Genomic DNA, 19031 nt, shown 5'->3' on the forward strand with positions numbered 1-19031 from the left:
CCCAACAAGGTGCCGATTATTTTTGTTCTGACTCTGGAATAATGGGACCATAAAAGGAATTCAACTTAAAAACAAGACACATCAAATAGCTGCCGTTGCAGATGACAGGCTTCTCTTCCTGTCAGACCCTCTTTCTTCGCTTTCAGTGTTGATATTGGACCTTCAACACTTTGACAACTTGCCTAACTTTGCTATCAACTACTCAAAATCTTAAGCACTTCGTGTCACACAGGATCCGAATTTAGTGCAACAGTGCATACACCAATTCCCATTTAGCTGGCAATCTGATGCCATCAAACACTTAGGCATGCATTTACTCATCTGACTCTAAACCTGAGATGTTGAAAATATCACTTTGAAGGTTCAGCACATTAACAACTTGGTGCTGTGTTTATCAGAAATGTTGATCAATATACTTTTTTCACCATCCTCTGTTCAGATGGGTATAAGTCTACAAAGGGGTGAGGTTCTCGGAGTCTGGATGGGAGTTTGGGCGGGACCCCCTTTCCTTGTGCCTCCATCTTCCCTCCCACCTCTCCCCCTTTCCTACCCCTCTTTTTTCCCTTCCCTTCTTTTCTTCTTTCTATTCTTTCTTTTCTATCTCTGACGTGTGGAAGATAGTCTCCCGTCAACCTACTCTTTTGTTTGGTATTGCTTTTTATTTTTCTGTTTATTACACAGGTCAGCGACTAAAAAGCTGTTTGATTATTTTCATCTAATTTCCATGTATTTTGGTGTGCTGAAAACAAATAAAATATTGAAAAAACTCCTAGACGTCATGATTTGCCACAAAATGCAAAATTGTCTTCAAATTTATCAATTTTTTTAAATTTTTGGTATTTTTTTTATATTATGGGTTTTTAACCAAATTTAAAGTCCAAATTACTATTAATTAATTCACATAAGTGCATTTAAGATATAAAATGCCAAAAAAACCTTAAAGGGGTTGTCCGAGTTATGTAAAAAAAAAATTTAGCACTGTAAATGTGATGGTCAGCAATATATACATAAGCTAAGCAAGTTTGAGGGAGAAAAAAATTCTATTTCCTCATTTCCCTAGTTCTCTTCTAGCCCTTTGTTGTTATTTGCAGGTAAACAATCTCTGCCCCTCCCCCCCTGCAAAGGGGGTGAATACAAGTGCTGCTCTGAGTGACATGTCTGACTACTGGGATACTCAGCAGCATGCTATATGTGTAAGCCTCAGTCCTGAGTCTGTGCTTCTAATGGTAGACGGGGTTAATCTTTCCTGAAGAATCCAGTGGGTGGGATACCAAATACCCTTGTTTTCTGTGTCTATCGGACAGTTGAGACCGACAAAATCACTGGACCAAGAAGAGTTGGCAGCCAAGGGTGCTAACAGTAGGTGAAGACTATGAAATGAGTAGAAGTAGAAAAGTTGAAGCAGAAGTAGAAGAGGGTCAACCAAGGGCTCGCTAGGGGACAGACAAATATTGAATCCATGGGCCCCACGTTTCAAATTTCACTGTGTTAATATGAAGGATGCAGGTAAGTTTGTCATTAACCATGATCCAGTTCGATATACTTCGATATACTTTTAACATAGTCACGTGGCACCACCAGCCACTTCCAATATTTTCAAAGGTGATCCTCACTGCCAAAAGCATATATACAGTAGGATTTTTTTTGTTGTTTTTTTGGAAAAGGGCTGTTTCTGGGGATCTACAAATATTTACGCCTGTCACTGAATGAATGACACTGAAAATCCAAATCCAAAATCTGGATACTATGAGTTACTGCCACTAGATGTGGTGCATGGTCCCCATCTGCCCACAGCACCAAAAACAGATAGGTGATGCAGCAGAGTACATCCTTGCAAGTTGTGTGCGAACCAGTTACCACCTTAGAAGTGTCTTATAGTTAGACCCTATCAATGTTGTATTAATGAAGATCTTAGAGCATAGGCAGTGTCTTGTCATTCAGTCAGTTCAAGAGAAATATTTAGGTCTTGTTCCAAATAAACCATATAAGGAAGTTTGGTATTTGGATCAGTAAGGGAAGCATATACAGTGGATATTAAACCTTTTAACAGTAGGTTGAAAAATAGTAGGTTAAGTTTGGATCGTATAAAGGACACTATTTGATCACACTGAAATGTTTCACTGGGTGGCATCTGTAGGTTTTCACTAAAGTACTGCAAGGAGTGCAGCTTATCTCCATTAAGATAATCCCTGACTCGTAAGAGGCCTTTATTGATCCTCCAATGAAACAAAGTCGATACAGGTCCTGGTATGAATTTGGGATTGCAAAAGACAGGGTTATGAGGAGAGGATAAAGATTTGTGATTTTGTAGTTTGTCTCAGATGGCTAAGGAATAAGACAATGTAGGACACAATATAGGAGGACGTAATCGATTAGAGAGCCACATCAGGAATCCAGTAGCGCAAGGATGGCAAGAGAGGGCTTCAGTAGTGACCCAAAGAGGTTTAGGGCCTTGGTCTGCAGTGTAGGAGAGCTGTCTTATCTGGGCAGCCTGAAAATAGGCCTGAAGGTTAGGAAGTCCCAAACTGCCCCGTGGTTTTGGAGAATATAGTGTCATCTTATTCATTCTGAGAAGTTTATTGCCCCAAACAAAATGTAGAACATCAGACTGTAATCATAGTAATTCTGCTCTAGGAACTGCTTTCGGTAATGTCCTAAAATATTGAAGTAGCATGGGTAAGAAGGTAATTTTAATTGAATTGATTCTACCAAACCAAAATAAAGGATAGTCTGCCCAGCGACAGAGTTCTTGAGTCATTTAAGGAGTGGGGTGTAATTTTCTCAATAAACAGATGCAACAGAGGGTGTTAGATGAACCCCCAAAAAGGGAAGATAGCATTGAGCCCATTGGAAATCATAGGTGCTACAGAAATTCTGTACCACTGTAGGGGGTAAACAGATGTTAAGAGCAGTTGTCTTATGGGAATTCAGGGAGAGTTCCAAGGCTTGAGAGAACTGATGCAATAAAGCTAAGTTAGGTAAAGTTACCTGGGGGTTTGAGATATACATAAGGACATCGTTGGCAAACAGGACACATCTGTGCTCTTGTTGCCCATGAAAAAATACCATAGATGTCGGGATGAGAATGATAGCAACCTTGTCTGTTTCCACTTCTGATGGGGAAAGAGGGTGATTTATAACCGCGTATGGAGTCTTGAGCTGATAGAGTACAATATAGGGTTTTCAATAAAGTAATGAACATGGAACCAAACCCAAAAGCTTCTAACATGTCAAATAAGTATTCCCAGGTCAAACTATCACAGGTCTTGTGAAGGTCTAATGATAAAAGAAAGATTTCCCTAGATGAGGAGGCATCCCAATTGATTCTCACCATCGAGATCAACGCTAGATGAAAAACAAGAGGGAGGAAGAGCAACCTACGTGCAGTATTAAAATGTATTTTATTGGCAAGTGGTAATAACTCACATAATAACTCACAGAATAAAAGAAGATAATCGCTCATCATAGGCAAGAAACACTGCAGTTTGCCTCTTCCTGCAGAACCAGGCTCCTCTTGTTGTAGATGGTTGGATGGCACCCAAGACGCGTAGCCTGTCACTTCACAGTGATCCTTCCTCCCTGTGACAAAACATCTGTTCACGTGAGCACTCCACGCTGGTCCTAGTGACTTCCTGGTTTCCATACTGATCAACGCTAGAGACAGATGGATTTTATCTAATGTTTAGTGTCCTGGTATAAACCCCATTTGGTCCTTATGGATATAGGTTTCCAGGAAGGTATTAAGCCAAAACTTTGTTGAGGATTTCCAAATCACAGTTAATTCAAGAGATAATTAAGAATGTCTCTGTTAGGTTTAGGAATGACACTTACATATGCCCTATTCTCATTATAAGGCACTGAAACACCGTCACAGAAATGGTTAAAATAAAGGATCATGTGTGGAACAAGAAGTTCAGAAAACTTTTTATAGTAATTATGTGGAGACTATCAGGGCCTAGTGACTTGGTTTACAGATTTTAACACATAGACGAGATTGTTTGTTTTAGGTGGTCTCTAAAAAGAACAATTAAAAAAACTATACACCCCGTTTTAAAAGAGCTCAAGGTCTTTGCCCAGTAAACACAGTCCTGTAAGTGTAATGTCTATTGTGGGACAGATATTCAAGGAATGGCTTAAGTATGCATCAAAAAAAATAACAGGAAATGGGTTGTCAAACAGATATGCAGTCATTTCAAGATGTCAATAGCAAGATGTCATCATGTCTCATACTAAATACCCTGGACTGTCTTTCCAAAACAGGATCATAGGGGGGGGGGGGGGATTTGTACTTTTCTGGCATGTTAGGGCCTCAAGAAATTAGATAGGGTGGGATCAAGTTTAAATGATAATATGAATTAGTATAAATATAAAATTTGTATAAGTATTATTATAATATAAATAAAAATTAGTATAAGTTTTGGCCTAAATTTATGAATAGAAACTAATGTGGTTTTTTTTTCAAAATGTTCGCTTATATCACAAAAAATAAAAAACCCAGTGGTGATTAAATAACACCAAAAGAAAGCTCTATCTGTGTGAAAAAAATTATAACATTTTTTTACAGTGTAGCATTACTGAATAATTGTCATTCAAAGTGCGAGAGCACTAAAAGCTGAAAATTGGTCTGAGCAGGAAGGGAGTAAAAGTGCCCTGTATTGAAGTGGTTAAAGCAGTTCCTGATATAAGGGAGCAGACTCTGATGTGAGGGGGGCTTTGATGTATAGTGGGCCTCTGATGTGTAGGATGGGCTGTGATGTATAGTGGGCTCTGATTTTAGGGGGAGGCTCTGATGTGAGTGGAGCTCTGATGTGAATGGGGGTAATCTGATGTGAATGGGGCTCTGATGTGAAGAGGAGAATCTGATGTGAAGGAGGGAACACTTATGTACAGTATATGGGGGCTTTTGATAAATAGGGGGGCTCCTGAAGTGGGGTTTAATGTGAAAGGAGGACTATGCCCACCTCCCTTTATTTCTCTGTCCTGCGTTTCCTCTTTTTTGCTCCCTTCTCCCTCGCTTCATCTTTCTCTTTCTTTCTCTCTTGCTCTCCTTTTCACCCCTTTCTCTCATCCTAACTGCTGCAGGCTATACTCTATGTTAACTGTTTCTTAATCCTCCTGACCCCTGCATTCCATACATTATGTTGTACTTACATACTCCTGACCAAAGTGCTGATTTTAATGAAGTTCTTTTTTAAGGTAGTCTCAGACAAAATTATAGCTTTTTTGTGCAAAAAAAAAAAAGCATATGCAATGGAAGAGGTATTTTTTAAATGATCCTTTGTACTGAGGTTTATATGTGTTAGTGGCTCTAACTTGTAGTACAGTAATTGAGTATTTTGTAGGTTCATACATGATCAGTGTATATAGTGAATAGGCACAGGTTCTGTTTAATCATCCTTATTTAAGCCACTCTGATTGTCAGGTGAAATCTGACATGCTCACCGTACTGTGAATGTAGGCAGGTGCCTACTGGAGTATGTGGTACCTTATTTTCTGTTGTGATATGGCTTGGTATGGGTTAAGAGTTGTGTAATATAGTTATGTGCTAGTCGGCTACCCAGGGGGTTAGAAAGGGGTTAAGGCTCTGCCCACTTATATACATACAAGGGGATGCAACCTATCAGGGATTTCTTGACTTTCCACATGGGAATGTACAAGAAGGAATGCTGCAGAATGCAGTTCTACTCTGGACACATGTCCTTCCTTTTGTGAATCCGCAGTCTCATCTCAAATGGACTTGCTGTATGGACTCTAACATTACATTGCATGATACTAAAGCTTTTTTTTTTATAAAATAACAAATATGTCATACTTACCTGCTCTGTGCAGTAGTTTTGCACACAGCTGCCCCAATCCTCTTCTTTTCAGGTCCCCCGCTGATGCTTCTGGCTCCTCCCCCCCAGAGAAAGCTGCTTGCCCTGGGGGCATTGCTGGGTGTTCTAGCTCCTGAGCTGCTGCTCTATGCATCCATAAGACACATAGAGCTGCAGTTTGGCCCTACCCACCACTCTCTCCTCATTGGCTCACTGGTTGCAATTGACAGCAGCAGGAGATTAGCATCCTGCCAGGAAATGGTGAGCTGAACCGCACATCATAAATGTCCACCACACACTGTTAGTCCAAATAGAGAATGCCCTACATAGCAACCTATCTCCTATCATTCCGCACACTTTCAAGGGACAGTACACCAGCTAAAGGTGGGCCCCACCGAAAGCCAACCATTGTTGAATACCAGGTGCCAGGGACTTTCAGACATGTTCAGGGGCACCCCATCCACTAGATACGCATACACCTGCCTGCTGTTGGGGTTGCATGCACAAGGTGTACACTGATAGCCAGGGGAGATTGACTTCATATACTAGAACCCTTTTTGATTCTTCTAAGTTGGTTGAGGTTGTTTAGAGACCCTAGTTATCCAGCTGTTGTTTAATGGGGGGGGTGTCTTGGCAAGCCTCTGCTCCCCCCCCCCCCAAACAAACCCACTCCCTCCCTGTGGAATTCTGCTGGCTCTCTCCCCTGCACTCTCTTTTTCTCTCTTTTCTCTAACCCTATCTATCCCTATCTTGGTTTTATTTGTTTTTCTAAGGTACATTCTAGTCCTTTCAAATATATAAAAAAGGTAACTTAAGATGAAAGACAGCTATATTCCTATTTCAGAAAATTTATCTTGTATGGATACCTTATGATGTCTTGCTCTGCGTGTCTGTAATCTGTTTTGTATGTCTACATTTTGGTCCGTTCTTTCCTATTGAATAAAGAATCTAAAGCCTCTGTGTCAACATCAGCTGGCACATACAGCACTTAGCAGCAGATACAGGTTAGAGGTACCTAATCACGGCAAGCGTTGGTCATAAATTTATGATATTCTTGATATCCACAATGATCATCATATCACATATGAAGTACTCCCACATTGCCTTGTGTCAGTATCAATCACCACCCTTGCTTGCATGGGAGCCTCCTTAGCATTTTCTGCAGAACAGTAAACACATTATGCTCTAGATATTATGAGTAAAAGTGATACACAAGTCATTTAAAAGTTACCTTCTTTGCTTTCTTCCTCCAGGTAACACACAGTTGCTTGTAAAATGTACGGATTTGCTATAACCCACTGCTGGTTGACTGCAGTTTGTATATAACAGGTCTTGCGAGCAACTGAAATAAAAAGACATCCGATGATAATAAGCTAAGCCAGATAAGATACGTGACAGACTGATGGCATTAAATTTACATACGTTGTGGAAATAACTGGCTTATGTTGACTAAAGCTGGCCATAGATCAGTAGGGGTTTTTTTCATTCAGCCTGTGGGCTAAATGAAAAAAAAAGGATCAGATTCCTCCATCCACTTCATCCCCTCCAGCTTGGACATTGTTATCTGACAGCTGGACCTGCCAAAAACGTTTTCCAACATGTCTGTACGACAGAAGTCAACTTCTGTGTTTAACAAAATCGATCTAATGACCAAAAGTCAATCTACCCACTCGGGTATTAAGCCATTTGGATCAGTACACCGTTTCAGACTGGATGCTTAGATAGTGGACAGAGCTGTATTTCATACTTTTATATTGTGGGCTCTAATCATAGATATGTTAAAAATCAGTAATCCTTCTGTGTACCTGACTCTCCCAACATTTTTGTAATTTGTTTGTAGTGACAATGATCCTGGAACAGTTTCTCAACCTTCTGGTGCTTAGTGAATGCTAAGTGAACAGCTTGTATGTACCAAAACTAGTTTAAGTTAGTTTAAAGCACTAATTAGTTAATGTGTAATATACAATATATAAATAAATCAACATAAATATTATAGCTGTGCAGCATCCTCTAGTGTGCAGTTAGAGTTAGGAATATGTAATGGCTCACAGTTGTGTGGTGAGTTTGGGGGAATCCGGGAAGTCTGGGGAATTAAGTAATAATATAGCGCACACATGTGACTAAATAAAGTGATACAAGACACTAAATAATATATATAAACAAATAAATAAAGTGCCACAATGTGCTCCTAATACAAGTGTTCAAATAATTAGTGACCTATGGTCCTGGTGAAAATTTCAGGACCTGTGACTTATTAGCCAATCAACATATGTATCAATACATAGAAACAAACTCCCCATGAATATAATGTATATACCACACTTAAAGTGACCAGTGAAAAAAAGTGACCAACTTAATTCAAATATATAACATCAAAAAACATTCCACTCAAAAATAAAGTTCATAAATCCTCCAGATTAGTGCTCCAAACAACAATAACTCATGCAGAGTGATAAAAAGTGACGATTTCTGTGATTGTGTCAGCACACTTATCCTCCGTGGCTAGAATGCCCCCTCACCTCCAATCTGCGACCCAAAGGGCCACTAAGCCTCCAGGATCATTCCTAGATCCTTCTCCAGTAATGGTTGGTATCCTCAGTACTCCTCCTGTGGATCCCTTCTCAGGTAAGTGATCAGTACTCAAGACCTCTCAGGATAGGCGCACCAGCTGTAGTTGCACTCTTTTATGACTGTAGCCTGTCCCTGGTCTGTGTCAAACACAAGAGTGTAAGCTGCTTTAATTTATAGGTATACTCCATATAAGCGCAGGAGGAACTTGTATAATTTAAGTCTGGGGAATTGCTTTGGGTTTACTTTAGGTCGGGCTTTGGAGGGCTGTACAGGTCAAGCCTATCGTACCTCTTCCTGTTTCTGAAGTCTTCCAGAAGATTCTAGAAGCTAGTGGGTGGAGGGCAAGAGGCTATGATCTGTATGTTTATGGGAATCTGATCAATACCCAGGCAGGAGGTCTGGGTTAGCCCATAAATATTGAAGAGCTTGTCCAGGAGGGAGTCTGGTGATCGCGTGGAAGATAAAGTGCTGAGGATCGTGAGGCCTGGAGTGAACCCTGGGGAAGGGGGTCTCTTCCTCCAGGCTGGAGCTGAGGAAGGGAAGGGATGGAAAGGAAGCTGGAAAGAGGGATCTCCACTACCCTGTAGTCTGAATAAGAAGACAACCTGTCTAGCTAGGGAAAGACTAGCACAGCGAAAGATCTGGAAGCAGTCTCATCCAAAGCAGCAGGATACAAGGGACAGTGTGAGTACCTCTATACCCTCAGGGCCTACAATGGAGAGGACTGCCAGATACAATATCCAGCAAGCTCTCATTAGGACAGTGTCACAGCAACCTAAATCTCTTGCTCTGGGACACTCTTCAAGACAAACAGGTGAACTGGTGGTATTGTCAACTTGGACTTTGAGAGTTCATTCAAGGAGACTTAGAACTACTCAAAGTAACATTGCTACTGATCCTTAAAGGGACTGATACCACTCTGGCTGGAGTAACGTCCAGGATCAATTTTTCTTCTACATAGTGTAAGAAGTTTTGTTCTCAAGTTATTTTGCCAAGTTAAGTTTGGGATCCTATAATCCCCAATCCCTATCCAAGTTGTTTATCCTTAAAGTGTTAATAAATCCATAACAGTAAAATCAGTCTGTATATGCAGTAAAGAATGCTTGTTATACTGACTGTGGAACCTAAGGGGTTAATCCTCTGCATTGTGTAAAAAAGCTGTTTGGTCCTGACTTCTCTGATCCTCCTCTTCTTCCAGTGTCCCCCTCTTATCTCCTGATAAGACATATCATGTGGAGTCACTCTGCACATGCTCAATTTGGTGTGTATTGCTAGAGAGTGTTTTTTTTCTTGGGAGAGTGCATGTGATCAGCACAGGGCCAATCAGCACTGTCCAGACACAGTTTAGGGCTTCTGCAACCTCCTAGAGCAGAATTAAAACTCCTCCTTCAAGCTTTAACCAGTGCTCTGCTGGACACTGATTGAAGTCATAAGACTGCTCTAACTGCTGATTAGAAAATGTATTTAGCAGTTTATATTTACTAAAATAATTGCACTCCCAGGTTCTGTGTACTGTGGGAAACCAGTTATAGTGAATGCAGGGTCCTGAGGTTAGTAAAACGTTAATAAAACAACAAAAACAAGCCCAAGGACTGGTCATTGTCTCTGCAAGAAAGTTGGAAAATGCATGTTGCCTGCCTGTGCAGGAATAGGGGGACCCAAAAATCCAGCTCCTTTGGGGGTAGCGCTACAGCTGCTTTTCATTTCCCTATATAGCAGCACTAATTCCACATTGTACCTGGAATTTAGAGCTGTGGTTTTACATGCCAAAGCCCCCTGCAGAGAAACCTGTCCCAACCAGAAGGTTCTCTCAAAGACCTATTGTAGGGTTCTAAGGATAGACTTAGCCCCATAAATACATTTTGTAAAGGTAGTTGAGGGTTACTCTTTTCTAAATGGAAAGGTTTGGAATAGATGTCAAATTCTAATTTATGCTAGATATAAGCATGACCCAAACTGACTCTCCTTCACAACTCAAAGTTCAGAAATACAAAGATAGATACTGTCATTGTAGCATCCACTCTAATAGCTACACCGCTACACCCTCATATAATTGTATTTAGTAATTGACACATTCTGCCTAAGATACATGTAAGTGATAAACCCATTTGTTTCATTCTTTGAACAGATATTGCTGCTTGAGACATGTATTAATTGCCCAGCTCTATACTTTGTAAAGTTGACTATACACTGTTTGAATTCGGCTAGTTCTTGATAAACCGACTGAAATTCACTTAGTGGGTGGCCCCGTTGACTGCCTCCCGCCAGATATCTCTCGATTGATTGGATGATCTGTTGTATTCGCACATTGAGTGGTTACATTCAAATAGGGACAGATAAATGGCCCCAGATTCAGACAGTTTGGGGGTTATTTACTAAAGCTGGAGAGTGCAAAACCAGGCGTACTTCTGCATAGAAACCAATCAGCTTTTAATCTCAGTTTACTCAATTAAGCTTTGGCAATAAAACCTGGAAGCCGATTGGTTTCTATGCAGAATTGAGCCTGCTTTTGCACTCTTCGGCTTTAGTAAATAATCCCCATTGCATCCAGAGACCCCCATCAGACCCTAACTACATGTAACCAATCTATGCACGAACAGCCAAAGACAGCCATGGCCATCTGTCAGCCTGTCATTGATTTGTACAGGCTAGCTGACAGTTGTACGCCCAGTTCAGTTTATTAGATTATGATGACATAATCTTTTTATACAGATGATAACCACAAAGCTTAAATATCATATATATATATATATATATATATATATATATATATATAAACAATACTAATTCTGTAGTAGGTCCCTGTTGATATTTTTACCTTTTTATAGGGTATAGTGGGTTATATTTTTTATTCTCTTTTTTTCCTTATATGTTTGTGTCATTATTATACAGTATAGCATGGGAGACTAAAGTATTAAAAAAAAAACAATTTTTGTAGTAAATAATATTGGTAGCAAAGGTACTGTATCAAACGCTGTTTTTCTTTTCCCTTTGTATGTGTATTATAAGTTAAGAAGTTAGTTATTCAATGATACTTTGCAAGTTTTTGTCTTGCAAAAATAGAGAGGTGTTTTTGATCCCTGTACTGTTTGGCTTGTGTTTGTCAGAGCCCACCATTTTGGAATGGAGGAATTCTGCTAATGTCCCTGAACACATACAGTCTTAAATGTGAGTATGTCTCGGTACTACGTCCAGCCACATCAGGATCATAGATTTTGAGAGGCTGCTGGCAAAGAGGCTTGACTCTGCACCTGTACTTCCCTGCCACACATAAAACCCAGGATTTCATGCAAGTTGGCCAAGCCACTCATGTGCATGTAGGCTTAATCAGTAAAACTCCCTATTCTATCCAAAATATGTACAAAAAAACCTTGACATACACTTTAAACAGAAGTTATAGCCAAAACCTTTTCTTTTAGTTGGATAGTAGGCAATGGTTAAAACCCCTGTTAGTTTATTTTCTGCTGTTTATATCCAATTAGGGATATTTTCCTTCACTTTCTGTCCTACAGAAGCAAGAGAACATTGGAAAATTCTCTACAATGTGAGATAAATTTAGCCTGAACAAATGTACCTATGGGAATATTTACTGTATGTTATTTCTTGTGACAACTCCGGTCACTGGGACAAATAGCAAGGGTGAATCTAGTGGGGAGGCAAGAAAAAACTTACAGGGGTTTCAATTCTTCCCTACTCTATTTAAAAAGAAAAAAAAAAACATTTGAACATTTGGCTTGACATACACTTTAACATCAATTGACTTTTTCTGAAATCTTATTAAAAATAAAATATGTAAAACAGGCATGTTGAAAAAAAACACAGCCATCCATACGATGGCTAGTTCATACCAGATGTAGTGTTTTTAATCTGCAACAAAAATGCATGCACAGTGTTTTCCATGTATTCCAATGACGCTAGTTCACACCAGTGCAGTCAACAAAGTAAACCTGCTACATTTTTCAGTATAGAATGCAGCAAAACACATGTACATATACCGGAACACAAGTAAACGTACCAAAAATGTACCAGAATGCACCTTGTCCTGAGATTTTTCAAAGTCATTTTAACATATATTTTTATATATACCGTATTTTTCGCACCATAAGACGCACTTTTTTCCCCCCCAAAAAGGGGGGAAAATGTCAGTGCGTCTTATGGAGCGAATGTAAAGCGGCCGGTCCGGTATTTCTGCCGCCACCATGTCAGAATACCGGGCCGGCCGCTCAGCTGTTCTCTCCTGCAGGGCCTTACCTGTTCCTCGCTCCAGCGCTGCACAGTCTTCCCGCGCTGGCTTCTGTGACAGCCGGGTGCCCACTGCGCATGTGCTGCGCTTTGTGAATGATCCGGTGTCTTCTGGGACACATGAAAGGTCACAGAAGGCGCCGGGCCATTCACAAAGCGAAGCGCTTCTTGCACCTGCGCAGTGGGCACCCGGCTGTCACAGAAGCCGGCCCGGGAAGAAGAGGGAAGGCAACTCCGCGGAAGTGGGAGCGGGTACCTGTCAAATTCAGGTACCCGCTCCCCCTCCCTCCCCAAAGGTCAGCAGTCTCTGGTCATCCCCTTCACTGTCTGCAGTCTCTGGTCATTCCCTGCACTGTCCGCAGTCTCTGGTCATTCCCTGCACTGTCTGCAGTCTCTGGTCATTCCCTGCACTGTCCGCAGTCTCTGGTCATCCCCTGTACTGTCTGCAGTCTCTGGTCATTCCCTGTACTGTGTCCGCAGTCTCTGGTCATCCCCTGTACTGTCTGCAGTCTCTGGTCATTCCCTGTACTGTCCGCAGTCTCTGGTCATTCCCTGCACTGTCCGCAGTCTCTGGTCATTCCCTGCACTGTCCGCAGTCTCTGGTCATCCCCTGCACTGTCCGCAGTCTCTGGTCATTCCCTGCACTGTGTCCGCAGTCTCTGGTCATCTCCTGCACTGTGTCCGCAGTCTCTGGTCATCTCCTGCACTGTGTCCGCAGTCCCTGGTCATCTCCTGTACTGTGTCCGCAGTCTCTGGTCATCTCCTGTACTGTGTCCGCAGTCTCTGGTCATCTCCTGTACTGTTTCTGCAGTCTCTGGTCATCTCCTGTACTGTGTCCGCAGTCTCTGGTCATCTCCTGTACTGTGTCCGCAGTCTCTGGTCATCTCCTGTACTTTGTCCGCAGTCTCTGGTCATCTCCTGTACTATGTCTGCAGTCTCTGGTCATCTCCTGTACTGTGTCCGCAGTCTCTGGTCATCCCCTGTACTATGTCTGCAGTCCATTGGTTCAGAATATTTTTTTTTCTTGTTTTTCACCTCTAAAACCTAGGTGCGTCTTATGGTCAGGTGCGTCTTATGGAGCGAAAAATACGGTATTTGTAAATGTATTCCAAAAATGTAGATTTGTATTTTCAAAGACATACAGTATATTTGAAATGTATTGTTAAAAATATTTTTCATATATTTTGTAATAAAAACGCATTTCAACATGCAGCGTATATATATATATATATATATATATATATATATATATAGTGTATATATATATATATTGAAATATATTTTTAAATATATTGAATACGGCCAAAATTGTTTGCATTTCAAATATATGTCAATATATTTGGGAAGAATATCTTAAAAATATATTTCAAATATATTTTTCTTCCATGTGGGTAGCTAGTGAGGTCATTGTGGCTTGGTCATTCAAGTGGCCGCAGCCCGTGAACCCGAAAGGAAGACCAGGTGAAGATGGAAGCCTGTGCAGCAATGACGGCGCATTGCTTGAGGGCTTTGTTTGAAGGTAAGCCTTTACAGCTTAGTATGTGATGCATATTAGCACATTATGCCTTTACCTTGCAGGGAAAGGTTTTTTTTTTTTTTAATGTTTTTTTGCTCCATTGTACTACTAGTTTAATAACAGCACACAAAACAGTGTTCAATAACCAACATCAATCACAAATCAGCTTTTGCACTCAAGTTCCATTGAAAAGTTAAACCCTGATCTGGGTACTACAAACTATTACTCTTTGCATTGTGTTAGTAAATTTGCTACCATAGATTTCAAAAATGTAATTTAATTTTATGTAAAAACTGAAATCCAAAAGTAGTACTTACATTGGGTGGCCATATTCAGAGTTGTTTATCAATTTAGAAAAATAGGATAGGTAATTCCTCCTTCTGCATTCAAGAAAAAAATATATACATTACATTACACACTGACGAAAAACATTTTTTCTGTCAAGGTATCTTGCTGTACTACTATGTAAATACATACGTTATTGCAGCAGGTCAAAGAGACTTCGAGTAAACTTTCACTTGCACTTCGTTTTTGTATTTGTACTGGGAGGTGTCTTGCAGAAAACTGATACCTTTATGCAACCACACAAAGCTTTTTTGTCATGGATCCTCCACCCACTTCACATGCTTTAATCTTTAAAACAACCTTATCTTACAATGTTTTGCACAATGTATTTATATTGCTGTATATGATACTAGTAAATGATACCAGGAAACTGAGGAGTGACTTCAAAGAAAAAGAGTGCATACTGATAAACTTGGGATGCTATGCAAGTACATAGAATTGATGGTGCAAAGTGCGGAAAAGGGAGCTTTCTAAACAAATTATTTTCAGCAGGTGACAAGATAAGTACTGGTTTGAAGGTGTTATTTAGTGTTAGGGTAGGGTTTACATTGCTAAAGCTGGCCATAGATGTGTAGAATTTGAAACAAAAATTCTTAGGAAAAAATGTTCTAAGAACGTTTGTTAATTTTTCTAATCATAGTGGGTTAAATCGACATTCAGTTTCGATCACAGTGACAAGTAAATTCAAACAAGCAGGATGGAAAATTTTTCTTGAACAAACATACTGGAGTTTATTTACTAAAGCTGGAGAGTGCAAAATTAGGTGCACTTCTGCATAGAAACCAATCAGCTTCCAGGTTTAATTACCAAAGCTTGATTAAACAACCTGAGGTTAGAAGCCGATTGGCTACCATGCACAGCTGCACCAGATTCTGAGTGAAACAGTTTTAGTTAATGTACCCCACTGTATTTCTAACAGTGTATGTGGTTTTCATTCGTTAAAGTCCATTCATTCCAAAATGAAAAATTAAAAGCAAATTAAACCTTTTGAGTGACATTCGAATGTTCAGATAATTTTCGTATGAGTTTTCCCATGAATTTTCATTCTAAATACTATCCATGTAAGGACAGCTTTATTAGGGATGAACAAAAAATTGACGGTTTTTAGTTTGTTTCTTTTTGTCTTTAAATGGTTCCTGAGCATTACAGAATCTCCTTTCTACAATCCCGGACCTGTTCTTGTGCCCAAAAAACAGACCCTCATTGTCCACTTTATTTTACTTTTCAAAGGAAAAAAAAAGAGACAGAGAAAGAAACAAAATAACTGAATAAATATGTGAAAGTACACAAATAAAAATCAAAAATACAAATACAAAGAACATTAAATGCAGTAAATGAAACCACCTGTATTAAAAAAAATCTTTAAAAATCTTCTCCATGCAAGTTGAGCATAATGTGTTAGTATGCATCGCATACTAGAACATTCTGATGTACCTGAAAACGAAGCCCTCCGGCGGAGCACTGTCACGGCTTCCCAGGGCTTCCATATTCACCTGGTCTTCCTTCCGGGTTCCCAGGCTGTGGCTGGCACTGCTGAAGTAAATATCTTCTAAACGGTGCAGGTTTAGGAGATATTTACAGTACCTGCAGGTAAGCCTTACTAAAGTCTTACTGTAGGTAAAACATGAAAAAATTACTTTACTACCACTTTAATGACTGTCTAATGAAATGCTTACATGCTAGGTTCTCCCACCATTTCCAGTGGTGACCAGGTCTTAACTGGACCTGATAATTTACTGATACACCATTAGTGATTCATTGGGCTTTGTTTAGGCTGGAATAAGCCCTGTCAGGGAAGTGCTGAGTAAATAGCAGTAGCCTCCCTAGCAGTCTGATTATGTCAGTATTTCTGTGCTCAAAGTGGTACATTTTTTTGCATGGAAATATGTATTTTTTTTATTGTAGGCCTGTAATTTTTAGGAATAACTCACTGAAATCTGTCCAAACAAGAGTCTAGTAAACATCCCGGGTATGTTAAAATTTGAAACACGAAATTATAAATTATAATTTAATAAATAATCATAAAAATAATAATATAATAATAATAAATTTAATTCAATAATATAATCAAACCAAAAACACTGAAATTTGAAATATACTGTAGCACCAAGTTCGCACATCACTGAGCAAAGTCGCAAAATCGTTTTCAGTGACGAATTTCCCCACGAATCATTATCACTCAATTCTGCAAGTGGTTCTAATTTACTATCGCTGTTCTCTAGCTGGTCTAAAACCGCTTTTGACCTAAAGGGACGCTTTTTGGACGCCATGGACATTTCTCAGTTGCAAGGCAGAAAGAACGGTAAAAATGCAGACAGGGCACAGGACAAAGCACTAGGGACAAAATGTATGTGAAATGCTTTGATACAGTAATATTTTACTATGTGATTTTAGAGTATTTAGTGAAGGTCACTTTTTCACATTTTTAAATTTCCCGCCATTCCGTGCCCGTATGTCCTGACGTCGCAGGGAACGAAACCCAGAAGACGGATGCTGGCATCGGCCGGAGGACATTGCTGGGGACACTGCAGGGGGGACATCACGGGAGCGAAGTACAAGGTAAGTGAAGAGGAGATCCCGGAGCAGCGCTGCAAGGTATTCCCGAGTGTAGCTTGGGGTTACCGCTTGTGGTGCTGAAACTTTACCCCGAGCTACACTCGGGAATATCTCCAGGGAGGTTAACAATGGCAGGGTTTATTGAGCAACAAAATAAACAAAGACACAATGAAGCAAATAACATTCACTCCTGTTTGTTGCCTGTGAATGGCCCTGTCAGAAACTATTCTTTTGGCAAAACAGTCACAGAGGTGAGTATCACCAACATAAAAGAATGCAGTTAAAAATTTGGCCTACACACTGTGCTTAGGCCCTAAATAGTCAGGGGTGCTTTAATTTGTCATAGGATTGCTCGACCTTCAAATTAAGGCACTTGTAATCCAGGGATGGAAAAATATTCACAAATTATCTTAGAGCAACTGAAGAGCCCCCCCATCTTAAATAGAGTTCCACTAGCAGCAGCAACTTTCAGTAACAAGCAGGTTGAGTACACACAAGGGTGGCCAAAGACCTTCCACCACTCATGACTGTCAGATGTCCTCCTGGCATCAGTCTGTAGTCTACCAACTGCCTCAACAGATTGGACAGGCATGGAAGCAACACAAGCTACTTCCTGGGTGGGTCATATAATACTGACTTCAGACAGGTTGCTCCATCTCTAGACAGCTCTGTGTTTCTCCCATGTCTTCCAGAGGCCAGGCAAAAGGTAGCCCAATGACCTGGGGCTCCCCTCTCAAAGCTGCACCCGATTTCTTGAGCTCTTGTGGGGCATTTCTTTCTGTATTACCATAATGGTCTCCACCATCCACTACCTGTACCTCCAACTTTCTTTCTGCCATCTTCCTGTGTTCTTTGGGTAGGGTAAGGTCAGGCCACAGATGTGGCCAATCATAGTCCCCCAGTCTTTCTGCTCCATCCAAATCTGTCCATCAGCAGCATAGAGTGGAATTAACTGCAATGTGGCTTTAATGCCTAGGCTATGCAGCTCCTGCTGATTAAAAGGGTTGCAGGCCAGGGAGAGATCTCGGCCCCCCAGTGGTCACGGAGGGTACTGCACCCTCATGTACTCCAGCTTCCATGCCTGCTGCTGCCCTGATCCAGCCCCAGATGGAGGACTCTGATCCCCAGCATATAACTGGGGGGGCAGTGGGATTCTGACAACCTGCTGACTAAACTGTGGCAGTGTTCTATAAATGTATAAATGCAGTACCTGTATGTAGTGCCTGGAGCCAGGCAAAATTCAGTCTTGCTATCCCAGATATCTCTTCTTGCAGTACTGAGTCCAGTACTGAGTTTGCAGGACTCTGGCTTCCCAATGACTGGTGGGTCAGCACAGGCATCTGTCAGAGATCCAGGGTGTGATTCTGTCAGTTGACATCTGTGGGATCTAAATCATCTTACATATCACGAATCAGCAATTCCCTTCCTTCGGACATAGAGTATTGCCACATTCTCTCCTCTCATTTAACAGTTACTAAATTATCCCATATTGTGCTGAGTTAAGCAGGAGGGTTTAGCTGTTTAATTCCTTTCCTTTTTCCCAGAAAGATTCCATTTTTTATTCATCAGCTGTTATTTTGCACCATATTGCCTTCACTTAGGTATAATACATTTAAAACATCACTTTTTTAGGATTCAAGTTAAAATATGAGATAACTATCCCAAATTATTAAAATAAGTCAAAAGTAATGAATCAAAGTGAATAAAAGTAAAAATTTTAAAATCTGTAACTAGGTGGGCTATAACAAAATATTTGGACTATATACAGTATTTATGTCCAATAAATTGATAAATATTACTGGTTTAGAAAATATTAAAATCTATTAAAGGGGGACTCTGCTTAGTGGGGAAAAGAGAAGATAATAAAGGTATAAAAGTTATATGGAGACTATTTAAAATATGCAAGGACTGTATAAAAGATGTATAGATATAAGTACATTCAGACCCCAGGGTCTCAATGTATCTACATTATAAATTCACTTGGTTTC

General features: G+C 40.3%; 1 protein-coding gene across 2 annotated transcripts in view; it reads right to left on the reverse strand.

Annotated features, from left to right (window-relative positions):
• LOC149461588 (uncharacterized) overlaps nt 1–18387 on the reverse strand; it is a 37060-nt gene extending 18673 nt beyond the window's left edge. The window contains exons 1-3 of one of the 2 annotated variants that reach the window (XM_089678147.1): nt 18254–18387; nt 14460–14522; nt 7045–7155 (exon numbers count right to left, since the gene is read on the reverse strand). In XM_089678147.1, coding sequence (XP_089534273.1) covers nt 7045–7155; nt 14460–14472 — 124 coding nt within the window. In that variant the 5' untranslated portion in view covers nt 14473–14522; nt 18254–18387. Of the gene's footprint in view, nt 1–7044; nt 7156–14459; nt 14523–14619; nt 14708–18253 lie in introns of those variants that run through there. The other variant, XM_089678148.1, reaches the window with a different exon arrangement.
• Between the last annotated feature and the right edge of the window lie 644 nt (nt 18388–19031).

Source organism: Staurois parvus, unplaced genomic scaffold, assembly GCF_062004578.1.
Source record: "Staurois parvus isolate SC_StPar_1 unplaced genomic scaffold, SC_StPar_1.0 ptg000198l, whole genome shotgun sequence".
NCBI classification, from domain to species: domain Eukaryota; kingdom Metazoa; phylum Chordata; class Amphibia; order Anura; family Ranidae; genus Staurois; species Staurois parvus.